Source organism: Pteropus alecto, unplaced genomic scaffold (genome assembly GCF_000325575.1).
Source record: "Pteropus alecto unplaced genomic scaffold, ASM32557v1 scaffold123, whole genome shotgun sequence".
Classification (NCBI taxonomy): Eukaryota; Metazoa; Chordata; class Mammalia; order Chiroptera; family Pteropodidae; genus Pteropus; species Pteropus alecto.
Genome location: NW_006433950.1, coordinates 6308559 through 6331141, shown reverse-complemented (window position 1 = coordinate 6331141; position 22583 = coordinate 6308559). Strand labels below are relative to the sequence as shown.

At 39.5% G+C, this 22583-nt stretch overlaps 2 protein-coding genes across 2 annotated transcripts in view; both read right to left on the bottom strand.

Moving 5' to 3' along the window:
• Window positions 1-22583, bottom strand: part of LPCAT2 (lysophosphatidylcholine acyltransferase 2) — a 56525-nt gene that overhangs the window by 5672 nt on the left and 28270 nt on the right. The window contains exons 10-12 of the mRNA XM_006908760.1: window positions 22092-22217; window positions 20534-20687; window positions 1133-1231 (exon numbers count right to left, since the gene is read on the bottom strand). Of these exons, the coding sequence (XP_006908822.1) occupies window positions 1133-1231; window positions 20534-20687; window positions 22092-22217 (379 nt within the window). The remainder of the gene's footprint in view (window positions 1-1132; window positions 1232-20533; window positions 20688-22091; window positions 22218-22583) is intronic.
• Window positions 7550-8299, bottom strand: CAPNS2 (calpain small subunit 2). Its single transcript, XM_006908759.1, has one exon. It carries the CDS (start codon window positions 8297-8299, stop codon window positions 7550-7552), a length of 750 nt encoding a protein of 249 aa, XP_006908821.1.

Here is a 22583-nt window from a genome sequence, read left to right as displayed (position 1 = left end):
GTTCCCGAGACGATGCCTGGGGCACTCCAAGAAGCGAGGAAGGACTCTGGGAGAAAGACGATCTTTCCAGATAACAGAGGGGGGCAAAAAGAACTTGTGGGGGGTCATGGTGGCATATTCTTCTCAGAGGAAGCCAAGAAGAAATGAGAATCGGTAACAGAAATAGAGAAAGTCCCCAGCTGTCATGGGGAACAGAAGCCAGGGGACCCCACGCGGCTGAATGATAAGATCAATATCCACAGCTCGGTAAGACACGTAGGGAGATGGAGCTTTTGCTTCACTGCAGAGCAGATCATACGAGATAAAAATTCGGAAGGGAGCATCCCATGGAAATGCATTTCCTCTCAGAAGAACCGAGACACTTTGGGCGTGTACTCTTCCCTCTCTGTCGGCTCACAGGAGTGATACATGGGGTCGGAGTTCATAATTCAAATCTCCATCGAGTTCTGCTACGGACCGGGGCCATGGATTTTATTCATCTGTCTCCCAACAAAACTGTGACAATACATGTGATATTACAGGAAAACACAAAGGGTAGAAACTTGGGACTTTTTTTTTGACGTAGTTCACCTGATCCTACATGGATTTTATTCATGTCTCCCAACAAAACTGTGACAATACATGTGATACTACAGGAAAACACAAAGGGTAGAAACTTGGGACTTTTTTTTGACGTAGTTCACCTGATCCTACCGCGACCAGATCAACTCCATCAAGAAAACACCACTAAAACATCTCGGACATATAGTGAGAAAACAAGGACAGATCAGAACTCGAATGAGGATGACTAGTGACAGGTGGTGTTTATTTATAAACCGCACTTTGGGGCTCCAAAATAGGGAGGCTGAAAAGAGATAATTTTTAAAGCTAATTTGTTAAATCATCTGTTCTTTGGCCTTGATGCTGTTAACTGGGTCGCTTTCATAGACTTTTTTTTTTTTTTTTTGCTTAAACTGATGTTTGTGTTTTCTTTCTTCTCAGTGGCCATTGTCATAATCACATTACCCTTGTGTACCTGCCACGGCAGATCTATAAACTCATGTAATGGATTCGCTGATGTCCGAATAATACACTTAGAGTCAACACTTGTTTTAGAGGCACACCAAGATGCTTTCAGTGGGGCTGACAGTACCTTAAATGCCACCTGGATGATCTCCTCTGTGTTGGCAGGGTTGCACAAGACGGCCAGGCCAATCACATACTCTCGGAAGTCGATGCTGCCATCGTGATTCTGTGAAGGGATGAGAGAAATCAATTAGCAGGGCCGCTACTTGAACTGCTATTAATCATAGCCCGCCAGGTGACATTCGTGTGTGCCACGCAGCTCAGCATCACTGGGAGCTGAGCCTATTTGGAAAAACATTTGCACTGACATAAAACAGCAAGCAGATGGCCCATCCATTCCCAGTGCAGAAGGAAGAAAACTATATTTCTGTTTAGCAACAAACATAAACATTTTATCACTGAGGCTCGATTAGAGCGGCTACGGTACCCAGCGTGGGTTCTTGAGCTCAGCTTTGATGAGAGCCCCTCTGGGAGGCAGGACTTGGGACTTTCATCCTCGGTGGCACTGAAGCATTCACTCCACCACTGATGGTGGCCCTGCCATGATGACCAGCACCAATGGGTCGCTAAGCAAGCCTCTACACGTAGAGAATGGAAGGGAAAAGCAAAGAGCAAATCGAGGCAATAATCACAGCTACATTCTTTCTTCCTTCTAGGCTTAATGTGCAATAATAAACCAGCAGCAAGTGAGCAAACTCAAGAACTTCGGTGGCCCCTTGGGGATATCAGACCCCAGAAGACCCTCTGTAAACTAAACCTTCGAAGCCTCTGTAAACTAAACCGAACCTGTATGATAGTATCTTGGGAGGTATTCCACGATGGCAATGGAAGAGAAAGGGTTAATGATTCTAACCCTGACTGACTGAATGCCGTTTTCTCTACACATCAATCAACTACTTATCTAGATAGGAATACTGAGAGGATGAAAGGGGAGAAAGGAGAGAGAGTTTTAGGAAGAGAGGAAGAAAGGAGAGGCAAGGCAGAGAGGGAGGAAGGACGGAAAAGATAGGAGAGAGTATTAAAGAGAAGGAAAGGAAGACGAGGAGAAGGGAGTGGAAGAGAGAGATGGAGAGGGGAAAGACAGAAGGGATGACGATAATCCCAGGTGTGAGAATCACATTGGCAGCAAAACCTTCGAGTGATGAATTTCCTGACAAAGCATGAACTAGCAGCAGCGGAGCTAGTGCAGTGCTCGGTAGATTAATAAATGCTTGGCATCAATAAGAATGTAATCTTTGTCGAAGTGTGTACAATTCCACCGTCGAGGGCTCCTTCAGGGCGGGGGTTTCTTTCTCCGCCTGGCAGTGTATTTTCACTGCCTTGCACACACAGGTAAATGCTAAAATAGACTTTTTTCTCATTAATCCTTACCTACTTCTTTGTGTTCACTTAAGACACTAAGGCGAGTATTCTTCACTGGGGTTCCGGGAATGGGGTCCATTTTTTATATGCATGTTTCTCTAGGGAAATTTTTATAGCTTTTATCAGTGTCTTGGAGCAACCAAGTTCAAAGGTCAAGCACCACTTTTGCCATCCTATTTATCTCACCGCAGGGCGAGAACGTAAAACGGCAATCAATTAACTTCATTTTCCCATGGAGATGGTAGAAACAAAGAGGTTCCAAGATTTCCCTGAAGTAACGTGGGGCAGGGCGGGGGTAAGGGGAGTGTTTGTTGCTGAGACAAAAACTCAGGTCATCTGACTTCCATTTTTGTCTGGTTACCTATAAGAGAGCCGTTTTCTTCCTTTTCTTGAGTCATTTACATTCAACAAAAACCATCCGTTTTATGTGTACAGTTTGATGTGTTTGGGCAAATGTATATGCCAGGGTGACAACCACCACAATCAATATCTGCAACACTTTCATCACCCCAGAAGTTTCGGAGGAGGTAGCGTTGTAAGACACATAATTTCCTTGTGACACCACCATTTAATTTTCGTAAGCACTCTGGAGGGCTGTTATTCCTTAGTCTTAGAGGCTGAGCAGCTTACTGAATCACGAATATGTTACTCAATTTAGGGAAATTTCTCAGGCAATTGGCTTTGTCCACGAAGCAACATGGAACTTTTGGACAGAAATTCTGAAAAACAGATACAAGAATGATGTCTGGGCACTGACAATCATAGACTGTACGATTGGAAACACTCCTTTGAATTTCTGTTGTATCTTTTTTGTGAGGCATTGATTTTTTATCTATACTACCGAACCCTATGGATAACACAGGTCAAGCATGATAACTCGTTTTTCAGATGGAATAACAGAAATGTAAGGGACCGTTAGTATTATCACTATTTAGAAAACAACGTAACCTTCTGGACCCCTGATTTTCATGAACAGTCTTATATATGAATGGTTTTGACTGACAATCTCGCAGCAGACCCTCAACAATCAAGCACACGAAAATCATGAGTCTGCATCACAGTAATGTGAGGGGGAATAAACCAGCATGGAATTATTCTGTGATGGTTGATTATTGAATTAATAAAATAATGCACTGTTAAGTTTCCAAATTCAGAAAAATTAAACTTAGAAGTGGAAAGAATATTAGAAATCATCAACTTCTTCATTTTTACTAATTAAAAAACAGAAGTTTTTACCTGTGGTTATAAAACATGATATTATAATTTAGGTAATCCGACTCTCAATCATTCCAATTAAAGCAAGTAGCTTAATAAAATATATTCAAAAATAGATAAGCAAAGAGTATACAGCAAAATACACTCTTTTAATTTTTCAATTTCAAATCAGTTCCTTGATAAAAATTATTCCTCTAATCTGTGATTCTTTCTTTTAAAGACCTATCAAAGTCCTCAGAAAGAATTATGAATCTTAAAATATCTAGACTTGAAGGTATTTCAGGGCCATGTTATTAAGGAGGAGACCGTCTTTCTGGAAGGAGGCCTAATCCCTCCACAATCTGCCCTAATCTGGACCAGGACAGCCCTGAGCTGGAACCAAGGAGCTGCCTTGAGTCACTGCCAAAAAAAAAAAAAAAGGATGACTAAGCCTCGCTGAAACTCTAGACAGTGGGTCCCATCCCTTCCCTGGCAGGATCAGAAAAGCAAAGCTAGATGAACCGAATGGGAGAAAAATTCACAACCCTGGCTTCCCTAATAAACACCAGAGCTGAGAATGAATGAAATCAGAGAAAATAAACATACAAGAAGCCAGAGAAGAGGGCCGAGGTCACTGTGAGCTCATGGCACCCCGGTGCCTTTCTGTCTCTACAGTCACACTACGCTGGCTTCTAGGACCAGCGGGAAGTTCCAGGCCACTTGTTCACACCTGGCCCGTTTTAAATTCCAGAAAGAATCCATGGTGATTTTCACATGTCTGATCTGAGGTGTCAGATCCACAAGGTTTTTTCATGGCTGGATTTATTCAAGATTTTTATTCCTATAGAATCAGATGCTTTTTACAACTTTTTAAGTCTGGCGACACTTAAGGAAATGGTTTTGAACACATTTTGAAATGGTAAACTCCCAAGGTAGGGACCATTTTCTCTTTGTTGTGTTTTCATTGATACAATGTCATCCCTACAAATGAGAGGTAGTCAATGCCATCAAAATAATTTAAAAACGCTGACATAAAACAGAACCTACTACGCAGCAGCCAACAGAAAAAGGTTTTGAGTCTCTGAAGAACTCCACAAATCCAAAGGAGTATTATTCTTCAAGTGCATTGAAATCTCAGTTATCCAGGAGAGCTGGGGAAGAGGTATTCTGCTTAGCTGAATAGTCCTATTAAGAGCATATTTCCACCCATGTACATAATTGTATTACCAAGTTTTTAGGAATTAAATAGTTTTGATCCACTTAGCATTAGAAGGAAACATTTGTAAAAAGTAATTCTAAAAGCATTTCAAGGTCAACAGGCACATCTGAAAATATTTTTAAGGCCCCACTGTGAGTTGTAGAATTCTATTGATGAGATTTCTGAATGAGGTGGCCATATAAATCAACTTTTAAAAACACATGCACTACTACTTAAAAAATATTCTAAAAGTGGCATTTAAAATAATATATTAATGTCAAACACACAGTACTGTTTCTCGCTGTTATAGGTTATAGAATCCAGTGAATTATATCAAGATAAAGGTGTTTTCCAAAATGATATGGGCTGTTTTGAACTTTAAAAATGTAGAGGATACAATTTAAATATTTTATCAATGCATATCATTTTCAACTGACTACATTTACTACATTGCTTAATGTTAGAAGTTTAAAAATGATGGCATGGAAAACAATAAAAATAAAAAAATAAAAATAATGGCATGGAGTTATATGAATCAAAGACCATCATCTTAGGCTAGAGGGAGGTAGTCCTCCATGTAGAAACGATAAAATTAAAAAAAAATGTATCAAGTCAATACTCCCTCTTATTTTGAAAATGTGCCTTTAAAATATGAACTATTGGATGAAAACTAGGAAATTAAGTTACTTCTTCTATATGATGCCAAAGATTTGGTTACTTAGAAAAATTCAGAGTTTGGACTAAATTTTCTTTCATATACTCTAGTGTCTGAGATTTTCTTTGTACAGATTTTATACAAAATTCGTTCATATAAAATTCGTATAAATATACAAATTTTTCTGTTCTCTAAAGAGAACAGAAGAAAAACGGTAGGTAATTTCTGAATGTTTTACCTGTACATGCAGAAAGAGAATCATAGAAGCAGGTAATCTCTTAACTCGAAGAGCAAGAAAAATACTTCATACCACCTGTGGCGTAAGACAATTATCTTCACTTTCATAAAACATTTAAAACGAAGCGAGAGAAAAAAAAGTGTGGCTACATTGCCCTTTCCACAATCATCACGTGCTAAGGTGAAATTATAACTTAATATTCTGAGACCTTAAAAGGCATCTTGGCAGCTTCCCCCTTCCCAGGCTGTGTTCCTACACCCATGCCTAACGTATTAGTAAGCTTATTCTAAAATAGGGACCTTGATATTAATGTGCGGTTGCTGGCAGCAGCCTGGTTCTTCTAGAACCACACCTGGTCTGAGCAGCCACATCAGACCAAGCTTAAATTACAAGTCCCTTGAGGAAAGGGGATGTGCTCTCTGTGCCTGGCTCAGTGCAGAATTATATACATGTGGTTTCATAAATATTATAGGATGGTGACGAGGCCACCCTCCCCTAATGCCGCTGAGGATCTCGCCTGTCCTCCAGGCAGCGGAGGGCTGTTAACAGTCCAGTCACATCATTTCCACAGTTCGAACTTTCCTCTAAATAAGTCAAAGGAGGAAGGAAGAATTTATCTTCCAACTCAGGAGGATTCTCCAAAATGTCCGGGGAGAGAGAGAGAGAATGCGTTAAAAACCAGAGAAGGAGGTGCACCGAGCCCTTGTAAACGTGGCCTCTCTAGCTGAATCTACGCACACTGGATTCTGGATCCGGCTGGCCCCACTGTAACCACCTGAATCAAAATGATAAAACCAAACCAAAGGCCAAACACAGAAAGGCATGACCACCCACGTCTGCAGCCAGGGCTGAGAACCACTGCAATAAAGAGCCAGTAATATTTACATATATTTACGTATCCCTATATTGCTTTAAACACAACATAACCAGTTAGGATTTGTGTAAGTTTTTCTATATTTTTTTCCTGCCTGCAGTTTTCAGAGAGGGAGGACAAAAAAAATATTCCCTGCTCCAAGGCAGGGCAAGATCTGACAAGCCCTGGCTGACATAGCTGGGCATGTCTGATTTTGTATGAAGTACATGTAAGATTGACCATTTTGATCATTAAGGCAGCGAGAGGCATTCTGGACTATGGGTACACCCTTTAATTCCCCAACGCCCTTAACCCTCACAAACATATCAAAGGAAAATTGCTACATGCTTATTTTACAACAAAGAATTCTAGAATTTAAGACAGCTGTTCCACCATAAAAAAAAAAATATACAGCTGTTATATAAAATCGCTTAATTCCACATTTCTGAATCCGTTTCTATACAGTTAAATGTTTCCAGGAAAACGCTTTTCATTTTTTTTTTTTCCTATAATAGAAAGACCAGATGTAAAGTTAAGAGAAAAACAGATTTTGAACATCCCTCCTCCTCATCTTTGTAATGGGAAAAATGTATCTCCTGAGTGCTTGCTTATTTTTTTTTCAAAATTTCACTCATAACAACAACAAATTTCCTGCTCATTAACCGAATAAGCGACAACCTTTCAAATCTACCCTATTAGCGCTCACTCTGTACCCCCATCATGTATATAAGTCCACATAAATCCGGTATCTCAAAAAAGCGGATACACAAACCACTCAGAACATTCTTCATGAAAAATACGTTTTAATTAGGCAGTAAAAAGCAGCGCAAGTCCAGACACACGCAGGGTAGTGAGGGCTCGCCAGGAAATGCCGGCTGTTGAACGGGGCGGCAGCTGCCATGCAGACAGCGTGGCTTAGCTTGCAACGGTGCTGCCCTCCAGAGAGGGTCTCCCAGAGAGGGTCCCGCCTCCTCGGTGTCCCCTTCAGGAATACATGGTCAGCTGCAGCCACTCTTGGATAGACACTTGAATGAGGCCGTCCGCATCTCTATCCAGAGATTTGAAGGCACGAAACATGGCATCTAGGCGGACCAGGCAGCTGATGAAGTTGTTGAAATCCATACTTCCATCCTCATCGGCATATCGGCGGACGATCATTTGGTGAAGCTGTTCATTGAGCTGGAATCCTGCTGTCTGCAGGGCCCCCCGCAGCTGAGAACTTTTTAGAGACCCGGAACGCTCCCGGTCGTATTGTCTGTAAACGCACTGCCATTTCTTGAGGTTGTTCCACAGATACTTAAATTCTTCGAAGCCCAGTTTCCCATTCGTGTCATTGTCCATGACAGAGACAATGCTCCGGCAGGTGTCAAGGCTAAAGCCGTCGGTCTTCAGATCCTTGTGCTTAGAAAGGACTCTGTTGAGAATGTTCATTAGCACAGTGGCACCCACCTCCATGTCCGGTCCAGCCAGCTGTGCAAATTGTTGCCGAAAACGCCTAACTTCCTCACTTTCACTGGCCTCCACGTTGGTGAAATGCTGCTGAGTGGGAGGCGGTTCTGGGGTATACTGAGCTGCTGCAGCCTCGCTGATAAGATTCACGAGTCCTCCAACTATCCCTCCAATATTTCCCCCTCCACCTCCTCCTCTCCTCTGACCACCTCCTCCAAGAAGGCCTCCAAGAGCTTCCCCTAGACCTCGATCAGCTCCTTCCAAAAGAGCCTTTGCGAGAAACATGCTTTCGGTTCAACAAGCGGCCAAAGTCTTGGAGACAGATGAAGAGAGCTGAAATGGAGTCTGAGGAGCTGACATGTGGAAGAACTGGCTTTTCTGTACCTGCTTATACTGCACCACGCCCCACGGCATGATGTTCCACCTCGACTGAAGAGGCCTGAATTCCATTGGGTCCTAGCACCTGCCATTTTTAAGGCAGCCTCCATAAAATATCGAGCTCTTCTAATAAATATTTCTCCTATATCTAATAACTTATCATGTATGTAGGACAAATGAGAATAAGATGTGTAAATGAATACGTTAAATGATACATTTCTACATCAGTGATCTTAGTGCTCTCTCAGCACCTGAAAAATGATGCTCATTCCCCTAACAGCAGGTAAATAACTCAAGGAAAGCAAGAATTTTATTTCTAAAAACTATTTATGTCTAGGGTAGAACTGAAGAATTCTTGGGCAATAGAAGCATATTTACCGAATTCTCTTCCTTTAGCAAAGACTTCCAAAATCCGATGGTTTTAAGGAAAACCTGGAAGGGGAATTTTTTAAATGCAGGGGCCCCGGGCCCCACCTGCAGCGATTCTGGTTCTTAGTCTGCTGTGGAAATCAGCAGTTACATTTTGGGGATGTTTTCTGAAGTGTAACATTCATATAGAAAACTGTACAAATCACAAAGGAACAGCTCAAAGACTTCCACAGACTGTACACATCCACATCAAGAAACAGAATATCACCAGCACCCCCAAAGTCTCTCCATGCCCCTTTGCAGTTACTCTGCTGTCCCAAGGGTAACCACTATCCTGACATGTCACCAGAGATTCATTTCTGTACCTTAAATAAATGGAATCATACAGTATATACTTTTTTGTCTCATTTTTTTAATTAAAAAAAATTTTTAAATTGTGGTCAAATATATGTAACATAAAATTTACCATCTTAACCATTTTCAAGTGGACAGTTTAAGTAGCATTAAGTACGTTCGCAATGTGCGACCATCGCCACCATTCATTTCTGGAAATTTGTTCGTCTTGCTAAACTGAACCTCTGCACTAATTTACCATCTTAACCATTTTCAAGTGTACAGTTCGGTAGCATTAAGTACGTTCGCAATGTGTGACCATCGCCACCATCCATTTCTGGAAATTTGTTCATCTTGCTAAACTGAACCTCTGCACCCATTCAATAATAACTCCCATTCCTGCCTCCCACTAGGCCCTGGTGATCACCACTCTACTTCATGTCTGCATGAATTAAATTGCTCTAGGTACCTCATGTGAGTGGAATCATGCGATATTTGTCCTTTTGTGACTGGCTTATTTCACTTGGTATAATGTTCATCAATGTTGTAGCACGTGTCAGGATTCATTTCCTTTTTAACGCTACGTAATATTCCACTGTATGTATATAACACATTTGCTTTACCCATTCACCTGTTGGTAGACGCTTGAGGTGCTTCCATCTTTTGGCTATTGTGAATAATGCTAGTTACGAACATGGGTGTACAAACATTTCTTCAAGTCCCGCTTTCAATTCTTTTGGATATATACCCAGAAGTGGGATTGCTTGATAATATGGTCATTCTGATCTGAATTTTTTGAGGAACCATCATACTGTTTTTTACAGTGGCTATATGGTTTTACATTCGCACCAACAGTGCATAAAGTTTTCCATTTCTCCACATCCTTGGCGACATTTGTTATTTTTTTTATAGCTATCCTAATAGATGTGAGGTGGTATCTCACTGTGGTTTTAATGCACATTTCCCTAACGATTAGTGATATCAAGCACTTTTTCATATACTTTTTGGTCATTTGAATATCTTCTTTGGAGAAATGTTAACTTAAGTCCTTGGCCCATCTTTTAATTGGGTTGCATTTTGTTGTTGTTGAGTTGTAGTTCTTTACCTATTCTGGTTATTAACTCCTTATCAGGTATATGATTTGTAGATATTTTCTTCCATTCATAGGTGGCCTTTCCACTCTGTTGATAATGTCTTTTAATGGACCAATATTTTTATTTGGATATAGTTTAATTTTTCTAATTTTTATTTTGTTGCTTGTGTTTTTGGTATCATATCCAAGAAATGATCGAGAAATCTAATGTCACAAAGCTTTTCCCCTATGTTTTTGTCTAAGACAAAACAACAGTTTTAGCTCTTTTTAATTATAATTTTAGCTCTTGTGTTTGGGTCTTTGATCCATTTTTAGTTCATTTTTATATATGATGTAAGGAAGAGTCCAACTTCATTCTTTTGCATGTGGTTATCCAGTTATCCCAGTACCATTTATTGAAAAGACTACTCTTTACCTACTGCATGGTCTTCGCAACCTTGTCTAAAATCATCGGGTTTATTTCTGGGCTCTCTATTCTATGCCATAGGTTTACACGTCTATTCTTCCATGCCAACACCATGCTTTCTTGATTAATGTAACTTTATAGTAAGTCTTCAAGTCAGGTAATGTGAAACCTCCAACTTTTTTTTCTTTTTTTCCCCCCCCCCCAAGATTGTTTCGGCTATTTAGGGTCCCTTGAAATACCATATGAATTTTAGGATGGATATTCCTATTTCTGAAAAAAAAAAACAAAACCATTGTTGGGATTTTTATAGGGATTGCACTGAACCTGGAGATAATTTGGATAGTACTGACATCTTAACAACATTGTCTTCCAATCCATGAACGTAGGATGAATTTCCATTTATTTGTGTCTTCTTTAATTTCTTTCAGCAATGCTTTGTAGTTTTCAGTGTACAAGCCTTTCATTCCTTGGTTATGTTTATTACTAAGTATTTTATGCTTTTTACTGCTATTGTAAATAAAATTGTTTTCTTTTCAGATTGTTCATTGTCAGTGTACTAAAACACAGCTAAATCTTGTGTTGATTTCGTATCCTGCAGCTTTGCCAAATTTGTTTATTAGTTCTAATAGTTGTGTATGTGTGTTATCATGATCTATATATGATCATGCCATGTGCAAGCAGAGGTAATTTTAATTTTTCCTTTCCAACTCGCACGTCCTGCATAATCCAGTACTATGTTGAACAGAAGTAGTGAAACCAGGTATATTTTTCATGTTCCTGATCTTAAAGAAAAGGAATTCAGTTTTTACCACTGAGTATGATGCTGGCTGTGGGCTTTTCACATAAGACCTTTATTATGTTGACCTTTTCACATAAGACTTTTATTATTTTTCCTTCTATTCATAGTTTGTTGAGTGTTTTTATCCAAAAGGGTGTTGAATTTTGTCAAATGCTCTTTCTGTATTAGTGGAGATGAAATGTTTTTCCCCTTCACTCTGTCAATGTGGCCTATTACACTGATTGATTTTCACACGTTGAACCATCCTTGCATTCCAGGAATAAATCCCACTTTGTCATGATGTAAAATCCTCTTACTGAGCTGTTGAATTCTGTTCACTAGTATTTTGCTCAGGAATTTTATATCAATATCCATAAGGGATACTGGGGTATAGTTTTCTTTTCATGCAATATTTCTTCCTGACTTTGGTATCAAATGCTAGGAGGTGTTCCCTCTTCTTCAAATTTTGGGAAGAGTTTTGAGAACAACCGGTATTAATTTCTCTTTAAATGTTTGGTAGAATTCACTAGTGAAGCCATCTGGTCTGTGCTTTTCTTTAGTTTTTTTTTTTTTTTTTAATTATTGATTCAATCCTCTACTTCTTCATGATTTGATATTGGTAGGTTGTGTGTTTCTAGAAATTTGTTCATTTCATTTAGGTTATCCAGTTAGTTGGAATCAGTTGCTCATAGTATTCTCTTATAATAGTTTTTATTTCAGTAAAATTAGTAGTACTATCCTCTCTTTCACTTCTGATTTTATGTGTCTGGTCTTTTTGTTTGTTTGTTTGTTTTACATTTGTGAGTTTTGATTTTATATATTTAACAGTTATCTTCGGAAGTCAGTCTAAGCCAGGTAGTCCCAGATAAAACTGTGAGAAACCCTACCTTTCATACTAGGTAGAGTCAGAGTACAAGTCCTTAGAGGTCTCCAGAAGTTCTATTGGTAAACTTGGGGAAAGGCAGATAGGATGTAATAACTAAGTCATTATATCACTTAGCATTTTGAGCCTCGATTTCAAAACTGCAAAATGATGATAAGAGTATCTCGCCTGCCTATTTCATAATGATTCAATCTTACATATTACATATCAGGACGTAGGCTCAGTGTTTAGGACACAAAGATGAATATATCAGGACAACTGTGCTCAAGGATTAAATACACTCACAGAAAACTATTGTAACTCAATCTGAAGTCTGTGTTCATATTTCTACTGTTAATACCAAGTTATCACATTTGTATATAATCTTTGTCAATTAGGTTTTATGCAATTCCTCTGAAAGATACAAAAGTATTTGAGATGAAGAAAGAAAAACTCAGAGAAACTACTTTTGAAAGGTCATACCATGAATACATTGTACTGTATTATCAAACCATTATGGGTACCCGAAAGGGGAGCATTTGCTGAGGCAAAGGAGAGAGTTTACCAACAGAAGAGATAATGTGTAGGCCTCGCTATCGGCTGAGTCAGAGTTCTCAAGTAGACATTTGAGAACAGTATAGTACAGAATTGGACTGGAAAAAGCTTTGAACTGTCATGTGACCATCTATCTCATAGGTTACTATGGGAACCACTGATAGCTCAAATGTGAAGTCAAAAGAAGACTAGATGTGAAGTCACTTTGTGAATTATACAATTCTAGAACTGAATGATGATTATTCTAACTATTACTATGGAGAGACTAGTAGCTAAGGAACACGGCTCCGTTTAGGACATGGGAGCGATTCTCCTTCTGCCGCACCCAGTGGTTTGTGTAAAATTTCCTACCACTGGTTTTATGGTACAATGACTTCAATAACTGGTCTCATGGGTATGATGAAATGGCCTCTGGGAAGTCCAAAGGCCAAATGTCTTCCTTAACCACAAAGAAGTAGCACCACAAAAGGACTGTCTTCCTTTTGGGGGGGTCACAAGGGGGCCATCTGGCCTCAGACAGATCTAAACCCATTCATAAAAGCTTCTCTCAGAGGAAATTACATGGACTTTGTTTTTATAATGTCGGAAATTGACTTGATAGCATCCACTGCCTTCTAAAAGGTGTCTCCTTATGCCCATCTGAAGTGTTCTTCAATGAGGTTTAAATCCAGTTCGTCTCATTTCTTTTCTGGGAAGATGGAGGGCATTTAGCAAACAGTTTCTTACAGCCATCACAGAATGAAAGACAGTTATTAGATTAACACGTCTTTTCTTCTCTGGTCCTTTTAATGCCCTAAGGCCATTTATTAGAACACTAACGGGAACTTTGGTTGGTGCCTGGGGAGCTCTACTGTCTAATCTGGAGAAAAAGGGGGAGGGGAAGAGGTCGCTTCTTATGGAAAATCTAACCTCAATTTGAGGGGGAAGAGTTATTGAGCTTAAAAAATAAACAGTGACACATGAATGCCACTGGCAACATTATTTGGAATCGCCCCAAAGTGGAACAACCTAAATGTCCACCAACTGGTGGATGGACAAACAAAATGTGATATATCCATATAATGGAGCACTATTTGGCCATAAAAATGAATGAATTACTTCCTTTACATGGAATTACTTCCTATGACATGGAGGAACCTCAAAAACGGCGAAAGAAGCGAAAGAAGCCAGACACAAGAGGCCATATATTGTATCATTCCATTTATATAGCATGTCTAGAAAAGGCAAATCTATAGAGATTGAAGGTCTTTATTCTAGACCAGGTCTAGAAAAACATGGAAGGACTTACAACTTTATAGTGGTCGCCTAGGACTAGGGGGTAGGTAGGTGACAGTAATTAAGAGTGAAAGATACAAAGAATCATATTGGAGTGATAGCAATATTCTAAAACTGATTTACGCTGATGATTGCACAACTTGGTAAATTTATTAAAAGTAATCATTGAAGTGTATGCTTGAAATGGGTGAATTATATATGTAAAATATACCTCAAGAAATTATTTTCAAAAAGTCAAGTGACAGTTTTTAGTAAAAAAGAATACTGAACTAGGAGTTCTAGTCCTAGTCTGCAATTAATTGTGCAGCCTTGGGCATGTAACATTTTCTCTACGGCCGGCAGCCTTCCGCAAAATGAGGAAGATGGGCAATTTGGCACCAAAGGTCCTTTTAGCTCTAAAATTCTGTGAGTTTAGATTTTCACGTGCCATGTGACAGCAGCATCATTCTTACCTGGCATTTTGTTTCCTTCTGGTGCCCAAGTCTTTTTATGCTACATATTAATTTAATTCAACCTTCTCTTATCTTCAATCTAGCTCCACAGCTTTTAAAGACTTACTTGCTTACTTACCCTTATCCCCACTTGGACATATTGTCTGGTTGTCAAAAGTATTCCTTAAGGCCAACTATCAAGTTTGTGGTGCCTCCAAACAAAGTTCCAAGGTGGAGGGACTGAACCAGGCTTAGAATAACACAGAAGGAGACATGACTCCCACTTTGAGTGAAGCCTTTTTTTTTTTTTTTCAAGGGTGGCTCTTACCTAACTGTGATCGAGACCAGACTTTCCTAATTTATTGATGAGACTGTCATGTTGGATGAAATCCAAAGCCTTTCTAGAGTCCATACAGATAATATCTATTTCTTTTTCTCTACCATCTTGGGCTGTCGCCCTGACATTACGAGGAAATTGAATTGGTCTGACACAATTTGCTCTTTGCAACGCCCTACTCTTTACTTCCTTCTGCTCTTGGAAGACGACAGTAATCGCTCACTTGCTCTGGTTAAAAAGCGAAGCTTTAATTGCTGCCATCTCCTTTCCGTTTCCTTTGAGCATCTCCTAGGTATACTTGCACTGAAGAACCAGAACTAAAGTGCATAATTCTCACGTTTAAGTGGATATTTCTAATGACACAGCACTCAGTGAGAGAAAATACTGTGATGGACTCAGTGGGGGTGCTAAGTTAACCTGAGACTCGAAGAGGGAAATGCTCAGACATACAAGACCACCAAACCTTTAGGACGACTTACACGACCGAATAGGAAATTTCATCTATCTCACTCAGGAAGTTGTAGCCTTTTTCTGTTTATTATATCATATAAGTTACAGCATAGATTTCATAGAACAAATCCTGATTAACTGACATGGAATCAAGGTGAGTTCTTTTCACATGAGCTATGAAAGACTATATCACATATTAAACCTGAACTGGAAATGGAAAGGATAGAAGACTTCATTGTTTGTTGCAATTAGTCATCTCTGTCACTGTAACAATAAAGCAGCCACAGACAATTCATAGATGAATGGGCGTGGCCATGTCTCAATAAAACTTTATTAACAAAACAGGTGTCAGATTGGATTTGGTCCATCAGCTGCTGTTGGCTGACTCCTGCTAAGCTGATGAAAAGAAAGCATGAGGTAAGGTCTCAGGACTAGACTGGAGGCTTGCAGCCAGTGCTCCTAATAACCATTATTAATTTGTAGGACTGTCCACATCTGATTGAAAGGGGGGTCGCTCTGAACCTTTACTCTTGACTAATCTGCTTACCTCTTGTTGATATCCTCCTACTGCCCTAACTAGTAGAATATCATTTATCTTTATCGATGAGAGACTGAATCCTAATTCCTAAGCTGAAGTCTGCCATGAGCTCAGTCTCTTTCTACCAATACAGAACACAGCTTAATAAAATTTAGATGGTTATTTTTTCCATTCTGTACAAATTTTGAAAACTGTCATGGTTTCCCCCATATCTGCCTTTGAACCAGAACTGAGTTCTTCTGGCATTACTGCATACTCTGTTTAAATACTATACAGAAAAAGTGTGAGTATACTTTAGCACGACGAGGCTACTGTAAACTTCTGCGGATCCTTTATTACTGTTTCGCATTATGTGGAATGAATGCGTTTCTTATCCTGAGTTCTTCCTGTCTGCCCTGTTCTTGGTCTTAGTTCAAGTGTTAACTCATGAGTGCCAATAACAAGAACCCTTGGATGTCCCTTCCTGTTAGAGAAGGTAGAGAGCTGCAGCATGCAGATTTTCTGCTCATGCTGAAAGTTACGACAAGGCACTTACACGGCTTCAATGACTGCAGATAAACAGAGAAATCTTTGTGAGTGGCGCAGATGAATTTTTCCATTCAATTGTACACGCTGTTCTAAGAGTTTTGGGGACCATATGTCTTGCAAAGTCCAAAATGTTTACTATCTGGCTTTTCTACAGAAAAAGTCTGCTGGCCCCTAAAATATAGCTTTGCCTCCAGGGAGGACGAATACTGTTGTGGTGATGTGTGTCAGGAGGGACGGTAAGCTGAATGCATCATGAGATGTAGTATAGAAGAGAAATGACTTGGCTACTAAGAAGAGGTGAGAAGCAGATAACATAGTATACTGTCGGCCTCGCAACGAAGATGACACACATACTGAAATAAATACTCGAGGGCTTTGTGTTGCAGGTACATAAGACACTGTTGGCAGGGCAGCACACAGCTTTCTCAATAACGGTGATGAAGGAGGACGAAATGAACAACAATGCTGTTACGGACACTGCGAGACATTGTTATAATTGTCAAAATGACCGTCTTATAATCATTTCTGATTTAGCCAGTGCTGTTTCTTAATTCATTAAATGTATTTAAATCTCTTCGAGTGTGCTAGCACAAAAGCTAGTATTTGACACTGAACTATGAATACAAAGCATGTTGAGAAGACACTGTTTTCAACTAATGTCGCAGCCCTCAATTCTAACTCGTCTGGACATTTGACTAATCCCAAATTATCCTCTGATCTAGAGAGTTCAGTATACGTTCATGAAAATAAAGAAGCTAAATGAAAACTAAAGATGTAAATAAAGGGTCTTATTCTTTCTTTTCTTCTTTTCTTTTTTTTCCAAAGAAATGAGACCTCTCCAAAAGGGAATTATCCCAAAGAAGTGAACTACGCCACGCTTTGGATCATGAATACCATATTTCTGTTGGACTTTACCTGCCATCAAATATCTGAGCGTCTAAAAGAGCATGTCAGAATCTCAGAAAGAGCTAAATGGACAGTGTATTGGTTTTTTGTTTTTTTTTTAGGATAAATTGAGACAAAAGCCATTATGATGTTTTTCTAGACTAGCCAAGAATGTATGTGGGAAGAGAATATAAAGAGATAGATACTCGGGTCTTTCCTCTATCCCCCAAACAGCAACCGCAACTACATAAGACCTGGGGAAGATTAAGAGGAGAAAAGAAGGCAGGGGAAGAGGAAGATAAAGTGGGACAGGAACGTGGGAAGGGCTTACGGGAGCTGTTGGCTCTGCAAAACTTTATAGCTACTGAAAGAGCAACAGGAACACCCCACCCTTCCTCCACCTGCCCCCCACCCCTGGCGAAGCATTGAGTTTGGCAAGATAAGCTGCTCTAAGAGAAACAAACTGTGAAGTTACTGAACTTCCTGGTCTTTCTCAGCGAACACTCCCCACCTAACTCAATTAAAGAGACTGAGAAAACAAGCCTGGCATGGAAGTGGGTACATAGCATATCCAGGGCGTGGCGGCACTTGCATAATTCAGCTTCTCAAAACAAAGCAAATCTTCACAGGCACAGGCATGCAGGTATGTTAAAAACAAACAAACAAAAAAAGGTGGGGAAGAAGGGGCGAGGATGGAGAGAGAGGAGAACAAGGAGGAGAAGGAAAGAAGGAGAAAAGAAACTAGAAAAGGAGAAAAGAAAAAGGAAGAAAGCAGGGTCAAATGCATTAGTTATTAATTCACCAGACGACTTCCCCTACCTTCTAATATGTTAGCAATTAAAAGAAAAGTGCCTTATGATCAGCTCGTCGTCTATATTCCGAGCCAAGTCACACTATCCAAAGAAGTAAAGAAAACACAGTTACAGCTGACTCGGGAGCCAACTGACTGAAGCGGTCCATGCAGACGTGTGGCTGGCCACCCTGGCAACAAGGATTTGCCGGTCTCTCCCAGCTGCCTGCCGCCAGCTGTGCTCTCCAGTGCCGAGTGAGTCGACCTGGCTAACCAGAGGTTATTTTCATCCTTGGTTTATACTCCCTGCCCCACTCCCTAGTCTTCTCATACTTAACAGTGCTATAGGAACAGAGGGGCTGGTGGCAGCTTTCATCAGTCATCGAAAGGCAGAAGGGGTGTCGTAACAATCCTGTAGGGTTTGACACCCGAAAGGGCAACCTCTATAGATATTAAATTTTGATTAAAATTCCCAGTGAGCATGACATCTAAGATGTGCTCTGAACTCCCCCCTCGCTCCTTGTTTCATGTCATTTCCCACTTCCTCATCTTCTGTCCTTATTTGTATATCTCTGCCGTATTCCTTCCTGTCACCAAGTTCATATTTATAGAAACTTTATTTAAAATTACTTGCATGGATTCTAGAGCCATACGGGAAGGTGCTAGTTAAATCTCGTGGAAAAAGTAGTAACAACAGCACCAGTGAAAAGTTGCTTTGTTTTTGCAACTCGCACAGCTATATCCAATCATTTTCTTCTCCTTTCCCCCAAATCTTCATCACTCATTGTAGCTGTACCGCAGCGGAACTACTGTAAAGTGGAACAAAGACTGTACATTTCATGGACAAGGAAAGGTTATCTGTCTGCTGCAAGCAAGCCCAGAAGAGAGGCGTGGGCACAACGTACAGAAAAAGGTGTTTAACTGCATCACATTAAGGAATTGCTCATCTCTTGAGATCACAGAGGATGTCGTTAAGAACACTAGGGTGCTCTGGGAAAGAAGAAGGAAAAAAGGCCTGTTTTGGTTTCTGTCATTAAGCTGTAATTTCTTGGCTAAATATCTTTTTCCAGCAGTTAAGAGAGAACGGGAACTTCTGGTGCCAGCCAAGATGGAATAAGCCCATTTAAGTCTCTCTCTCCTTTTGGTTATAACTAAAAACTGATCGAAATACAGAAACCACTGCCTCTGGACAAAATACCATAGCAGGAGGGTTGGTGAGGAAAGTTAAAACCTGAAGAACAACCAAGAAGGCAGTGAAATCGTGGAGGCCTGAAGACAGAATGGCGTCATTAATAAATTGTTTAAAGAAAAGAATTGTCAACTCAGAACTCTCCGCACCACAAAAACATCCGTCAGGAACGAATGCAAAAGAAAGCCATTCTCAGATAAGGGAAAGATAAAGAGATCACAATCCTAAGTATTTAACCACGTGAAATAAAAACCTACATTGGCACAAAAATCTATGCATGAAAGCTTAGAACAGTTATAGTCCTAATTGTCTTAAACTGGAAACAAACCAAATGTTTCTCAGCTGAGGAACCAAGCATGGTACATCCATACAATGAAATACTACTCGGCGATAAAAGGAAACAAATTATGGATGTGTGCACCAATCTGGCTGAATCTCAAGTGTATTATGCTAACTGAGAGAAACCAGACTCAAAAGGAGAGATACCGTGTAATTCCATTTATAGGGCATCTGGAAAAGGCGAAGCTACAAGGAGGGAGGACAAGTAAGTGATATCCAGGGGTTAAGGGGAGGGGAAGGGCTTGACTAAGAAAGGACAGCTACCGGGAATTTTTTTTTTTGGCAACCGTTGTCTATCTCCAATGTGGTGGTAATTACACGCCTCTAGCATTTGCTAGAACTCATATAACTATAACCGAAAGTATGAATTTTATACGTTAAAGACAAGTTAAAAATATGGAACTTAAAATCTTGGTGTACCTTCCTAAGGAAACTTTTTGACAATTCAATGATCTAACTTCGTAAACTTACATATTCATAAGCAGAAAACTGTAACCCCAATGTAATGGCAAATAGCCAAGCTTTCATTGAAATCTTTGTTATAAAATGTTATTTGAAAATAAAATCTATTTGGTCTTCACGCATTTTTGAGAAAGTCCAGAAACCTTCAGGATAGAATAGTACTACCCAATATGTGAGTTTTGACATCAATTTAAAAATTCTTGCCAGTTATATAAACCTTTCCAATTCCATGTTAGAAGCATGATTATATCATCACAAAATTTATATCTAACCTGGTGTTTGAAAGAGACATTATCATAACTGTTACAAAACACACACACACACACACACACACACACACACACACACACACACATTTTTACCATTAAAGGGAAAACACAAAAATCACACAGTGACACCCTGGGCTCAGCCGTGCTTTCCCTAACACTGACCGAACGAGTTTTTCTTGCCTGCCATATTGACGTACGCTCTGCAGGCAGCATAAAAAATGTTTGTGTATTAAAGACTGAACTTTAACGTACCCTGTCGAAGAGTGCAAAGAGTTGTCTCAGGACGTCCGAAACAGGCAACTTTAAATACTCTGCAAATTCTTCAATTCCGATCCTTCCCCCTTTGGTGGAACTCGCAATAGCTGCATATTCGCTCAAATGCTTACGGACGCCATCCCAATCTAATCTAAACAAAGAGTTGGAAATGCACGTCATTAGCTCTTCACAATCCACGTGGGCATTTTTTATAAACCCTGCTTTATTCATTTGTCTGAGGGAGACATTTTAAGTGTTAAAATTGAAAAAGAGAATTAAATGGGTATTTTTTTTTTATTAGTTTCAGATACACGGTATAATGGTGAGTATTTTAAAGCACATAGTGAACATGTACACAGGCTTCTAATTTTTTAAGGGATATTAGTTTATCTATAGTTTTCCCAACTATGTGAGAAAAAGAAAAGCAACTGAGAAAAAGAGCAATGTGGTAGAATAATAAATGCCTCATGACAAGAAAATAAGAAATCACATTTAAATCTAAACATCACTTAGTAAGTCAACAGTATTCATTGAGTTGTTAAAAAAAAAATACAGCTTTTGCTTTTAAGGAGCTTTCAGGTTGATAATGAATTCATATTTCAGAAAATGCTGTGATAGGGAGATTCATTAGACTATACACACTTCCCCTAATATTAGTAATGAGAACTCAGGATGATAAACAGTGGAATATGCTGTAGCTTACATCACATCCTTTCTTTGCCTTAGAGATTAAACACATTACTTAACGGATACTTTTTCTGTATCTCATTTCAGTGACTATCTAAACTTTTCATATCTCTAGGAATATTATGAACGTAACGTCCAAACATTTCATGTAGAAGATTTGCTATATCAGTTATCGAAATGTAATTTTTAATATTGAATTTTAACACAGTGACTGGTTCTGGAGCTCCCTCCCCAGGAGGATGCCGGGGTCTATTAAATCAAGAAATTCTGCAAATCGCTAATAGGGGTGAAAACAGAATGAACTGTAACAACAGGGGGATCTGGGGGTTACGCCTTTCATACCAGGTAGTTCAAAGGAATGTTCTAAATGGTTTAAACTTGATCCTAAGAGCACGAAGGAATGTTTTTTCCTTTAAAGAAAAAAATTACGTGCCCAGAAAGAAAAGGTAGATCTAGGGTAAGTATTTAAAATGTAGTGGTGGTCAGGATTGCTACTTTCCAAGTCAATTCATATTTTACAAGAGAGGCTCTGAGCACCACAGGCCAGTACCATCTAATTATGCTATCTTTCTTGCAAAAAGGTGGCAGGACAGACAAACCACTCTGAGCCATTTCTCAGTAGGGAGGCATCTGTATTCGCCCACGTTTACCATTTCTTGGTCTCCTGTGACCAATACACATATTTTTGAGTTACCTGTTCTCGAAAAAACTAAACTCGATGAACTAAATGGGAGATAAGTTCACAACCCTGGCTTCCCTAATAAACACCAGAGCTGAGAATCAATGAAATCAGAGAAAATAAACATACAAGAATTCAGATTGCTTTTAGAAACCTTTGTGAAAGTTAGTAATTTAAAAATATACTCACTTCAATTTCCGGCTAATTTTGGTAAATTCCACCAGCCCAGCTTCCATAGGCAATGTTAGCTGTCCTGCCGAAATCATCAATCTACAATCTTCGTAGGTGTGATCTGTTACTGGAATTCTCAGAGCTCTGAAAGCATTAAAAAAGCAAACTGAAATTCAAAAAAAATTCTTTTAAAAAGGTAATGACTTTTCATTAGACCTGAACTGGTCAACAAATAATAATAGTAAATGGAAAAGTATTTCCTACTTTTTAAACCAGTAGCTTTGGCTTTTTATTGCCAAAGAGACACGTTTCTTTACTTCTTTACAGACTTGCTACGCAGACATAATATCCTTATGTCCGCATGCTTCTGTCAGCTGACCATTTATGCTTTGTGTTTTAACTGCCGTTAACAATAATGACAGTTAGCTTCAGTCTCGTGGAAAGTAATGAGAAGACTTAGTCCTAGCGGTGGACCTTTAGGCACTTAACCTAAGGCTCACCGTTCTCATC

Excerpts from the sequence above, each read along its gene's own strand:
- CAPNS2 (XM_006908759.1), bottom strand. The coding sequence starts at position 8,299 with ATGTTTCTCGCAAAGGCTCTTTTGGAAGGAGCTGATCGAGGTCTAGGG.